The sequence below is a fragment of the Zonotrichia leucophrys genome, chromosome 21 (assembly GCF_028769735.1).
Source record: "Zonotrichia leucophrys gambelii isolate GWCS_2022_RI chromosome 21, RI_Zleu_2.0, whole genome shotgun sequence".
NCBI lineage: Eukaryota > Metazoa > Chordata > Aves > Passeriformes > Passerellidae > Zonotrichia > Zonotrichia leucophrys.
This window is the reverse complement of record NC_088190.1, coordinates 3,789,673-3,802,781: the sequence shown is the minus strand read 5'-3', so window position 1 is coordinate 3,802,781 and position 13,109 is coordinate 3,789,673. Positions and strand designations below refer to the sequence as shown.

The 13,109-nt window shown below is 44.2% G+C and overlaps 1 protein-coding gene across 6 annotated transcripts in view; it reads right to left on the bottom strand.

Moving 5' to 3' along the window:
• CAMTA1 (calmodulin binding transcription activator 1) overlaps positions 1-13,109 on the bottom strand; it is a 244,299-nt gene that overhangs the window by 157,356 nt on the left and 73,834 nt on the right. For all 6 annotated transcript variants that reach the window (XM_064730531.1, XM_064730528.1, XM_064730529.1 and 3 more), the window contains one exon: positions 3,618-3,753. In XM_064730531.1, the coding sequence (XP_064586601.1) occupies positions 3,618-3,753 (136 nt within the window). The remainder of the gene's footprint in view (positions 1-3,617; positions 3,754-13,109) is intronic.

The following is a 13,109-nucleotide window of genomic DNA, read 5'->3' as shown; positions in this document are numbered from 1 at the left end:
ATCTGCAATAGTGTTAAGGGACTGTTATGATATTAATTAAATACAAGTCCTGCATACAAAATTGATACTTCGCATCTCCATCTCCACAAGGGAGTTTCTCTCTTAATAAGACTGAAATCAAGTTTTACTTTTTTGTTGTTTTTTTTTTTTTTCTTTTTAAGGAATTCATAAAGATTACCATATTGTACCAAGGTAACAAACACCCAATCTACAAGAAATTCCAAATACAGAAGCTCTGGTATTGGGACTAGGGGCACAGCTCTGCCCCAGCCTTGGGACAGCCCCTGTCCACAACCACTTCTCAGGCACTGGGGTTTGGAGAGACTAAAATATCCTCAACACAGGATAAAGAGCAGCTTGATCAGTGTCAACCTTCCAAAACACAGATGACAAGAAGGAAATTCACTATAAAAACATGACCTCGTTTTAATTCTGGCAGCAATTTACTACAAATTCACGTGAAGGCACAGTTACACTCTCCTGGAAAAGTTCACACATAAGAAAAGGCAGAAAAGCATCCTCTGAGCCAGGAGCCTGCAAAGCAGAGCAGCACCATCCAGAGTCATGGCAAAGCTATTCCAACACTCCCCTTACTATTATTTATTAGTTAATATTTTTAATTATGTGAATTGATTAGGAACACATCACCAGGGATCCTAATTAATTAGAATTTTAAAAAGGATCACAGACCAGAGATTCCACAAAGAATTGCACAAAGAGGTGTGTTAAGGGAAAGGCCAAATTAACTTCTCCTTTCTGGTTTATCCAGCCTTTTCTAACAGGACTGTGATCAGATTAACCAAGTAATACCCAAACCCCTCCTGTACAGCAATGCTAACCAAGGCAACAGCTTGAGGATTTCAGGCTATTTTCATTTAACATCCACTTGGTTAAGTAGTTTATTCCTCCTAATCCATATTTATTTAAATGAGTCAAAGTAGTTTATTCCTTATTTATGTCCTAAATTTGCTTTAACTGCCTCACCCATGCTCACCAAATCCTTCTACAGGGTTCTGATAGACATCAACATCCCTCAGGACGCAGACTTTTTGTTTCAAAAATGTATTTTTCTATTTACCCAAAACTCGGAAAGACAAAGGAGCCATCACACTGACAACACTCAGGAAGGAATTAATTATTAAACCTTCTAATACAAATCCCTGTTCAGGACTGGCTGGTCAGTGGTTTCACAGGCCAGCATGTTCCCCTTCCCTGCCTCCGAGCTGCCATTTCCAGAGCAATGTTTGGATGCTATTGATGCTCTTGGCTGTCGGCTCTGCAAGTACTTTTCCATCAGTGCAACAATGATCCCTATTTATCTTCTGGCTGCAAGAGTTGCTGAGATGATCTGGCAGTGCCACAAGGCAGACAGTTATTTCATGCCCTGTTAAACCCTAATGCGGCTAACTACGGTATCACTCCAAATTTGAAAAAAGCCTTTTTTTGTTATTTTAAATCTGCTGCCTACGTGTCCAAGTTGAGAACATTGCTTCCTTTTAAAATGGTATCAGCAACCTAAAGCAAAAATGCTCTCTGTGAAGCAGCAAGGTGTACTGATTGAGTAATTAATTAATAAGGTTAAAACTACATCATTCTGCCCAAGAAACACCTGGAAGTCAAGAGAACAGACAACTTCTGCATCATTGAGCACAGAGACTGGCAGTGACCACCCAGGTGCTGCCTGTGGATGAGAGGGTGCAAGTACCTCCTTGAAGACAGAAAATCAGGTACTAAAGGGCTCTCAAGCTGGAGAAGGATGTAGGAATGAATGGCTAAACCCTGGTACATCCAAATCACAAAGCAAATAGTTCAACACTTATTTTCCTGAGTGGTGAATGTGATCAGCCACAAGGAGGATCCCTGAAAGCTGTGCTTCCTCCAGCTCCAGATGTGCCCATATTTGCTACTTTCCAGGAGACACACTTCAATAAAATAGAAATTAATGGGCTCAGTGCAGGGTTCTTTGAGCTAAACACAATCACCACCACATCCATGCAGTCGGGCACTAAAGGGCTGGATAGCTCCAGCTTTGGAATAGCCCCAAGAAAATCCCATTTATTTTCTTGTGTGCTCACATGGCAGCCAAAGGTCAACAACAATCTCTTGCTACAGGTAAAGGGACAGCACAGGGTCTGGTGTTCTGAACTGTGAAAGTTTACAGAAGTTAATTAAATCACACTCTGCAAACCCAAAACAAAAACAAGGCACCATTTCTGTGATGATGACTTTTTTTTTTTTTTGTGCTTGTCATAATAAAACATTGTTATTGGATGTAAAAATTATGGAACAAAGTTATGCCTCTCTGGTGTAATATAATGCAATCCATTTAATACTATTTTAAACCCCAAAACCTCATTAGAGCAGACAGAATGTAAGAATGACAAATGGGCTGGGAGGAAGCTAGAGCACGAGATGAATTCTGGGCACTCATCCCTTTTCCATTGCTGGCACTGATTTTGGGGATGCTGGGGGAGTTTCAGCTCCACGTGGGGAGAGCAGGGTGCCCCTCACCCCAACAGGAGGGAGGTTCATCCTTGCAAAGCATCAGCCAGACAGGCCTGGAGACACAGGTGAAGCTCTGCCTGTCATGGAAACCCCAATTTCCCCAGCCAGGCTCACAGGCTGTCAGCTGTAAAATCAACCCAGCCTGCACAAACACACACCCGGCAGCCTCACGCTCTGCTTGGCCAAAACAACACAGCTGAACACTGCAATTACACATTTTAACAGCTTTGGACCACTTTGGCCCCAAGTTTGGTAGCCAGTGTTGTCTTAGGAATGAGCTGGGCACAGCTCTGCACGTGGGCTTCTGCTACCAGAACAAGTAATTGCTTTTTAATAAATATAAAACTTGCATAAATGCACTTGTTATCCACACCTGTGCAAACCTTTAACATCAGAAGTGACCAGAGTGATCAGAACAGCTCTCTCCTCATGCAGATGGAGGTTAAGAAAGAAAAGTGGTGTCAAACAATGACATATTTTAGAACAAATGAGCTTATTCAGATCAGAAATAATGCCTCAGGTGCAATTGCTTGCATGAATGTGTCTGAGTGGCTGAATACCATCAGCAGAGCAAAGGTTCTCTCAAAACACACATGGATTCTGGGTCAAACTCAACAGAAATCCTTCCCCTGCATACTGCAAGACCAACACTCCATCAGCACACAGAAATTACAGCAATTGCTACCAAAACTTAGCTGAGATTTGTGAGAATAAATTGGAGCCATTCCAGCTGCCATGGTTACAGAGTGCTGTGCAGCCCACCCTGAGGTGTCAGACTGCCCTTGGGCAGTGCCTGGTACAAAAATGAGAGTTTACCAGAAGATGCTCAGTGTGGAGACACTCTACAGTCACACAGCCCAGCCAGCAGCCACACAGGGGGGTGCTGGAGCTGTACTCACAGTTTGCTCAAAGGAGTAATAAAGAACAAATATATTTGCTGGGGATGGGGTGAGTTGGGGTTTAACCCCAGCCAGCAACTAAGACCTAAACCAGAGGTAACAGATGGAATTCAGCAAATAGGAGTCATTTTCTGAAGGTGTGGACAGCCTTTGTTGGGTTGAGGTGTCTTGGGGAGCCAGCACAGCCCACAGCCACCCCCACCACGCTCCTACCTCCACTCCTTGCACCTTCAGCTTCATGTGATCCTCTCTGGTGGTCTTCCCGTCTTTCCTTTTTTTCCAGCAATATCCATCTTTCCTGTATTTCACTTTCTTTCTGTTGTACAGGATCATAGAACCATTCTGTGGTCTAAAAGCAAGAAATAGGTTTGGGTTACATAAAGCAACAAAACCAGACTGAAAGTTTCCATGGAACAATGTCCCACAGACGAGCAAAAGGCGCCACAGAACAGCAACAGTCAGGATTTCGTGTCAAATAAAATAAATGCTCCCCTTTTGCTGCTGTTACCTGGCTGAAGTGATGTCTGCAATCTGCAGACTCTTCTGTGAGGATCTTGTACCTAATGCAGGAAGTGCCAGTGATAGGTTAAAGAAAAAAAATAAAGGAATTCTGATAAAATAGCCAACGTTTGCACTGGATGTATTTTGACTGCTACATGATGAAAATTAAAAGGAAAGAAAATTTAGGGGGGGAAAAAGGATTGTTGTTATTTAATTACAATTTCTCTCTCTTGCTAACACATCAGCAGAATGAGATTCCAACCACCTCTAAGGCTGCACCAGGACATGGATATTGGCTTAAAATGACAATAAACAAGCAAAACAGAAGGGAAGGATAAAAGCATGAGCTTACACATTGGTTTCACTGCTCTGCTTAGATCAGTGCTAGACAGGGAGTAACCTGCTCCCTTCTGAGCACCTGTTCAACTTCAAAGACACACGAAAACTTCTTCCACTTAAAAACTACCATGGCAATTGGAAATGTCCTTAAAGGCATGGTGATGCCCAGCAGACAGGAGCCACTGCAGTTTGGGTGTAGAGAGATTTTGCTATTTATAAGCCAAATCACAACTGAGGCAAGTCTGTTGTAACATCAAGAAATACAAATACCCTCCAAGCTGGGAGGCAGTGAGCATTTTTTCCACACACACACAAATATTTATTGCTTGTGGCCAGAAAGCCAAGCCCCATCCTCCCAAACCAGACCTCCTCCTATCCCCCAGGTCCCAGCAGTCTGGACCCAAGGGCTTGGGGAGGCTGCTCCTCCTCTCTTCCTCCTCCTCATCACCCTGAAATAAACACTGGGGTGTCAGCACAGCCACGGTATCTGCTTGACAGCACCGGAGACAGTGCATTAATTCAGTGGAGGTATTCTGTATCTCATTTCAGTGTTTATTCTATAAACCCCCAGTCAGTGCACGTGGCAGCTTAAACCCTTCTCACAACACCAGAGATCCCCCAGGCACCTCTGGGCTGTGTCTGTGGCAGAGGAGTCACCCAGGGCAGGCAATGAAAAGCAGAGAGAGCTGAGCTCCTGCCTGCTGCCCCTGCCCTCACACACATGGTTTTCCACAAAACAGAGGAGCTGGAGGCTTCTGATGCCAGGGAAATCCTGCTTCCCTCGCCCTCGGTGCCACGCGGGCACAGGCAGGGCAGAGCTGAGCTCTGCTGCCTGGCTGCTGCTCTGCAGGGCTGGAACAGGGTTTGTTGGTTGATTCTGCAATGAAAAAGGAACACAGTGAGAGGGCACTGGCAAAGCAGTTAACGAGATTTATAGAAAATTGAGCCCAATGAAACAAAATCTCTTAAGGATCTCTGGAGCGGTTTTCGATTTTGATAAGAGTGTATCGAGCTGCTTTAAGGCTCACAGAAAGCAGCTGGTTTTTAAAGATAACTTCATGAGATGAGACGCAATTTGAACCTGATCTACGCTGCTGCTGCATTTCACCCACTGTAAGGAAGAAAAGAGGAAAGCTCTGCCCTGCTCATCCATCCCTCAGCGTTCAGACACAGCCCAGAGCAGCCGAGTGATCATGTGGGAAGGCACAGCAGGGGAAGCCTGCCGGGGATTCCCAGGGCATGTGACAGATGTGACTCCAGCCCAGATCCCTGGGGGTTTTGCCACTCAGACTGAATTTGGGGATTTCCTTTTTCCCTTTGCAGATGAGAGGGACAAAGTCACAAGCCTGAGCGCAGGCTGCAGTTCCTGATCAGCTCTGGATTTCCTCTCCTTTACAAGCCTGTGGCATTTAAAAGCTGCCTAATCTCTATTTTGGTTTCTTGCCTGTGGCCTGAGGGAAGGAGAGGGAAGGACAGGAAGAGTAATTGCAAAGCAGAAAGCCTTTTGTCTCAAGTATTGATGAGATCTGGAATGCTTTCCTCCCTCTCACCCTGCTATCTACAGCCAAGGCTCCCACAAATTGACACAACAGCCTAAGAGCTACTTTTGCCCAAATTATTCCTGCTACAGCCAGGAAGAAGATTCTAAATTCTATTTTCATACTTATTTTTAACATGAACAATCATCCCCTGCAGCCATGGATCTGAGCTTGTTGCTTGGGGAGACCCAGGGCTCCTGACAGAGCTCAGGAGTAATCCAGGCCACTGGATAAATCAGAGTTTCCCCCAGTAAGACAAAAAGAGGGAGGAACAGAGGAAATGGGATTTCCAGGGACGATTTTCCAGAGAGGTCATTTTGGATTTGACACCCAGCTCAGCTGTGCATACTGACCTCTGGCTCTAAGTCCTGCTCTGAGTGGGTTTTGTTTCTTTTGGATTAAGTTTCCCACCTGGGTCATAGGAATTTAAACCTACTTATCTTGTTAAGAGGAACCAGGATTCAAAGAGGGAATAAACAGAAGGCAAGTTAAGATTAGGATATTTTGGTCAACTGATGCTTCATCTGTCACTCCATTAGTGCTCAAATTTAGGTCCCTCTGGCCTGAAGGACAGAGATTTCCCCTTAATCACATTACTGCAATATTAAAAATGCTTTTCAGTTTAACCAGTTCCCTCTAAATTGTCACATCGAGATGTGGTAAATGTCAGACATATCAGTTAATGAAAACTACGTTTTACTGCCTCAGGAGCTGGGGGTGCCAAAAGGGAATTGCAAATACTGCAAATCCAAGAGTCTCCTTTTCAAGATAACAGAGCAAAATCAGCCAGAACCATTCCTTGAGAAGGTCCATGGCTCTAAGAGTTATTTTTTATTGTCTCATCTGCATTTATTCCAGTGCCAATCCAAGGAGGATATTCAAAGGACAAATATGGATGTTTAATACCATAAAGCAGAGGTAGCACACCTGTACCTCCCAGTGCATGAGCAGGAGCTGCCCCCAGTGCCTGGGTGACAAATCCTCTCCATCCCTGCCACCCAGCACACTGAGGGATGGCTCCTGCACACAGCCTGGATGGTGCCATTTTTCACCTGCATGATATTTTCTCTGGCTGTGAAGTTATCACAGAGCCAGGGGACAACGGGAGGGAACTATCTTCCATCTTCTGCATCTATGCATGATAATAATGAGAAATTAACTTCTGCTTTCCCAAAGGAGCAACCTACTGATGCGGAAAGTGGCTGGGAAAAGCTGGAGTCCTGGAGGAAGACATGAAAAGAGGCAGCCTTTCAAGAAAATATTGCACAGAATTCTTGTCCTCCTTTCCTTAGGAATGCAAAGAAGATGAATTCCTTGAAGCTGTGTTCATCCAGACCAGTGTGGGAATGGGGAGAAGTGCCAAGAGTGAGTGTGACAAGGTGCCTCCCACTCAGCCAATGCCCTGCCATGCAGAGCAGGCAGAGCTCTGGGGCTGGCAAACACTGCAGGTGATCAACTCCAAGTTATCATTTATTTCCTTCTTCTCTGCACTGTCCTCACACTGCAGCAGTGATGGACAGGGACTGTCAGTCAGGATTGACATCATGCTCTCACAAACACCTCATCTCTTATTTCTTGTTTCTGCCCAAGAAAAATATCTGATGACTGAAGTTATTTTTCCCCTGAGGAATGAATGCTGCTCTTGAAGTCTTCATTTACCTTGACATTTCCCCCCTCCACTGCACCTGTGGCTTATCAGAAGATTAAAGCCCAAATGGAAAACTGAAAGAGGAATCTCAAGCAGTTGCAGCCCTTGGCATCTCACCTGCCCTTGGCCATGCAGATACCTGGACACTCACTGCTGGTTTAGGAGCTCACCCAGGCTCAGTAAGGATGGAGGCACCCAAGGCCAAGGCAGAGCCATAATCCCTGTCCCACCAGCCCAGGGATGCACCTGTAGGATGCTGTAACAGGTAGATCTCTTCCATACTGACAAAAAACTTTAAAATTATATTTACATGGGCAAATGTTTTCAAGACTGTGGGGATTTTGTCCACCACAGCTGTAACACTGGCAGATCACACAAAAATTTGTTTGACAAACACTTTTTCCCCCTCTCCTAAATAAATGCTTGGCTTTGACCCTCATGATTCACACTTGCCCTGAAAGAAAAGAAACCCCAGCATGTGCCCAGCCTGCACCTGTGGGTCCAAAACCCAAAGAAAAGCCCCTCAAAAACTTTATGTAGATGTTCAGACTTCACCATAATTGCTGGAAAGCCATGGCATCTCATGGGGAGAGGCTGCTGCCATTACAACCTCCACTATACACACTGCAAGTTGGGATTATTGGCACAGCAACTGAAGGAATCACAGATTGTATGTTTGAAATTTTTCTGATCTTTGAACTCTACAGGGATGAAATAAAGACTTCAGATAAGTCTTCTTATCCATGTAGTAGGAGGTATAAATCACAAGGAAATGTAAATAGGCTGCAAGTTTTTTGTATCTAGAATTAAATGTCATTTCCATTTAAGATGTAAGTGAATTTTCTTCATATCTACAATATTTAAGAAGTTAAAGTCGAAAGTCACAGACGTAGCAATTTTATCCAGAGCTGCAGTTAAGGCAATGGCTAATCCCATCAAGGGGGCATTAATTGGTGTCTAGATGCTCCTTCTCATAGCAGCAGTAAGCCATAAAACTTAATCCTTACCTCCTCTTTCCAGCATGTAGCCTCTGTGTTCATCAATAAAAGTAATGTGATTCATTAAGTATGGGAGTAATTACCTGTGGCTCCAACAAACAGGACTGAACAATGCCAGTGCCAAGTTGGCTTTTGTGCCACTGCTCAGAACTGCCAGGGGCTGCCAAGGAAAGCCCTTCTGCAAGATCAGGATAAATGCTGATGGCTGCAACACGAGCTGCAGAGCACTACAGAGCTGCTGGGCATCTCCTTGGTGTGGGTGGGATACTTATGGACAAGTCCTACCCCAAAAGCAGCTCCTTGGGGCAATTTAAGGAGAGATCAGGATGCTGGTGCCACAAAACCACATTGTGAAGATATTCTGTTTGCATGGTGCTTTGGTACAGAAGTGAATCCCTACAACATCTGGGGCTCTGCTGACAGAGTCAGGACCTGATCATCCTGCCAGCAGTGATGTCCCTGCAGCACAGTGCAGGCAGGTAGAGAAGTGAATCCCTACAACATCTGGAGCTCTGTGACAGAGGCAGGACCTGATCATCCTGCCAGCAGTGCTGTTCCTGCAGCACAGTGCAGGCAGGTGCCAAGCACAGCACCTTCAGTGAGAGTGATGGGGAGGCAGAGCCTTGTCCATGCCCCTGTGGGTGTCCCTGTCAGGCTGCAGAGGCCAAGAGCAGCTCCAGGCACCTCAGTACAGCAACAACTCCAACCAGCACCACTCCTCCTGTGCTAAGACCTGTACTCACTAATGGGTCAGAAATTCATGTCTTTGCTCTGTGTCCTTGCTCTTGACACAACTAGAAAACAGGTAACAATGCTGCCAGCACTAATGAGAGTGATACAACTGATCTGATTCAGCCCCTCAGTGTGAACTCCACAAAAGACTCACACAGCACCTCTGCCTATCATGGCTACTCAGCCTGATGAATTCCCTCATTATAATTTTCCTTTTAGAGACAATTAAAAAAAAATCCAAAACAGGTTAAAAATTAAGTAGATATGTTATTTACTCAACCAAGTGTGTGAGCTCTGCAGGTCAGAACTCAGTTCAGCACCTTGTCTGGAGCTCCCTAGGCAGGAAAATACTTCTGGAAGCAGCACTGTCCCAAAGCTGCACATTTAGTTCAAGCAGTTAACAAACAGTTTTCCCCACATTTTACTCAGCAACATGATAATTCACGTGTTGATCACTCTGAACTCTATAACAGACTTGAAAAAGAAATTAGAAACAATCTTTATGAACTCCTCAGCACACCGAGCAATTGAAGCCTCCCCGTAACGATGTAGGACCAAAGACAGAATATTAAAATTGTCATTAAGTGGAATGCACATGAAATGCTAAAAAGTCTTTCTGCAAATTATTTCTTGATATAATGTCATGCTGTAGAACTAAATCTTAGTACAAGGTATGAAAAAAGCCAGTTAAATCAACTCTGTTCATTTAAATATAATTTTAAAAGAACTGGCATTCATCTCTTTATTGCTCAAGGATTTTTATCAATTTCTTTAGCCCTCATTTATTTCTCTTCCCTACTCCCATGGGGCTACCATTTGATTTATTGGGAATTAATTCTTACAATTCATGAATGCTTTAAACTATTTTCAGATTAATCACCACCATCTGCCCTGGTGCACCAAGGAGAGCCCCGTTCCCTCTCTGTGCTCACAAAGACCAAAGGGCTCCAGCCCCCAGGTGCCAGCAGCCATTCTGCCTTATCAATTGCTCTCTCCATGGACACAGATTGTTGCAGTGAGGACCAAGGGCTCCAATTAACTTTTAAAAGACTTATTTGGATATGGCTTCCTCCTGCAGGTGGTACTTCAGTTCTAAATCTGCTCACTTCCCAGTGCAGCAGCAACACGTGTGTGCAAACACTGCTGCATCTTGTGGGGAAGGAAGAAAATGGAACAAAAATTCTATTTGTTTAGTTAACTTACTTCCTGTTCAATTTCCCCACTTGCAACAACACCAGCTCCAGGCTAACTAGGTTTCCACAACTGTGTCAAAGTGGGTTTTGTGCAAAACACCACACAGCAGGGAAATTTTACCTTGGTTTTGTCCAAAACACCAAATACCAGGGAAATTTGCCATGATGCAAATGAACCATGTCCTTGGTGTCACCCCCCCAGCACTGAGGCAGGTGGGAGCCATGTGGGCTTTGCTGGCAATTGGGAAAAATCTCACTGGGGATGGGAGGAGAGCAGAGGTCTGAGGAAGAAAAAGGGTTCTCCCTCTGCTAGCAGCATGCAGCTTGACTCATGACTTGAGACACTGTAAAAATCCGTAAATATTTGAAAATTGAATAATAATAAATAATTATAAATTTAAATTGAGAACCACTCCAAATTGTAAATGCAGTTCAACAGCTGATGAACTTCTAACACTGCAAACAGTGAAGCAGCACAGACTGGAGGAACTGGTGATGCTGGTGTGGGAGGGAGCAGCTCCCCAGCTGTCTCCCATCAGCACAGCAGAAGATGGGCAGAGCACCATGGACAGGGCTGGCGAGGGGACACTGCTGCTCAACAGCCACCACCAGCTCACTCTGTCCAGGCAAAAGCATCATTTGCAATATTGCAATTCAATTAAAAATGCTGATTTGCCTTGGACTCCATCGATTGCTGGGACTCCATTGATTCCTGATTAATAGCAACTATGTACATAAATCTGGATTAAGCTGGAAACCAGAGATGCTCAAACTGTCCCAGAAGCTGGGATGGGATGCCTGAGCTGATAACCAGGACCATGAGCTCTTTGTAGGGCTGAAGCTTAGGACTGAGCCAGCTGTTGAGGTCAGCTTTAAGATGGGGCAGCACAAGCAAGCCCAGCCCTGTCCAGGCAAAGTGAGGGCTCCCAGGGAAGGAGGGCAGAGCTCACTGTGCCTCCTCCAAATGGGCTCACAAGTGTTGGCACTGACCAAGCCTGCTGGAATTCCCTGCAGCAGCCTGTTCTCAGCCCTTCCACTCTTTCAAATGAACCTCACAAATATCATCTGTTTATTTATATCAATTTAGTCCCATCAATTAATGATGACAAGGCAATTAACTAGAATGCCAGACAGTAAAAAATAACCACATAATGCCTTCTTTAGAGGAAATCTATTATGTAATTCTAATCGGTCTTCATTAACACAAAGTATTCCAGTAAAAGGTAGTAATCTAGTTATAGTCTGTGAAATATGAAGATCCACAAAGTAATTTTTCAGAATTAAGGGTATTTTTAGTCAATAAGAAGAAAACCTGTCTGCATTTTTCCTGCAAAAAACTTTTTTGCAAAAAACCACACAACTCCATAACATAAGGTGCTGGTGCTGAGCAGGGTGTGAAACATCACCAAAGAGGAACTAAATTCTATTCATCACCTCCCTTCCCCACAGGGTTTGGGGTCTGGATCAAGCTCAGATCATGGCTGCACCCATTTCTTCCATCCCCCATCCAGCACTCACTGCACAGGTGTGAGAAAGGAGTCTCAAACCATCAATTGTAGTGGTTTTCAAACAGCCTGACAAGCAGGTATTGTGCTGATTAGTGCTCAAATCAGTGTTCACTGATCTGTTCAGATGATACCCCACTCATCCCAGCCATGAGCTCTCCCTCACACAGCTGCCATGAGTGACAGGAGAATGGCACAGCATGACCTGACCTGGCTCATTCCTACCTGATGGACTGAACAAGTAACTTGTGCACACAACAAAGACAACATACTTGCTTCAGTATTTCATGTGAGGCACTTCAGAATTACCAGTGTTTTAATGGTGCCAACCTAATTTATCAACTGTATATATTAAAGATTCTATTTTTAGGGAAAATGAGATGAAAAACATGAGTTCACAAAACAATCAGCTTCACGTGGAAATACACATTTTCTAATTTTAAGCCTTATTCCCCTTCAAACTTATTAATAAACTAGTAGTCGATAAGAGAGAATTAACCCCAAATATAGAAAATCCTGCAAATAAAGAACACAGACAAATATAAAAGTAGTCAACCACTTCTCCAAAACATTCCCAAGCTGTTAAGTACTCTCGACTTAAAATTTCTAATGAAGCAGCTTAAAAATCCCAAATTCCTACAGGAATGTGTTTACAATACAAACTCAATTATTGTCTTATTCTGATGCTTATCTTTTCTTACACCCTCTCAGCTCATCCTACTTTGGAATTTAATTACATTCCAGTATTTTTAGTTCAGATGAAATTACACATTTTCAGATTAATTTAGCCTAAACCAACTCTTGTTAAAACAGCCAATCCTTTTTCTATCATGCCCTAATTTGTGACCCTACAATTCAGCATGAACTGCTCTTTTAAACCTCGTGTCACCCCACCACAAAGCCACGCTCACTGTCCCCAAACCCAGCAGAGCACCCAGCATTGCTGGGTCAAAGTTTGCCCAATTTCCTTTGATCAAAACCCTCCTTTTCCTCTCACCTCTGTTATTTTCTGAGCTGGGTTGACAGAGAACAGCCAAGGGGTGACCTTTTGTGATTAGTTAAAATCCAAGGACAATGTTCTCACAAGGACGTTCCAGCTCAGCTGCCACAGGAGAAGCACGAGATGGGAATAAGGGCCTGAAGCAGGCCCAGCACTCAGCTTCCCCCAGACCAAATCCCAGGACATGAAGCATTCCCTGATGGACACTGATGCTTCCCACAGAACGCCCTGCCAGCGCCGTGCTGGGAATC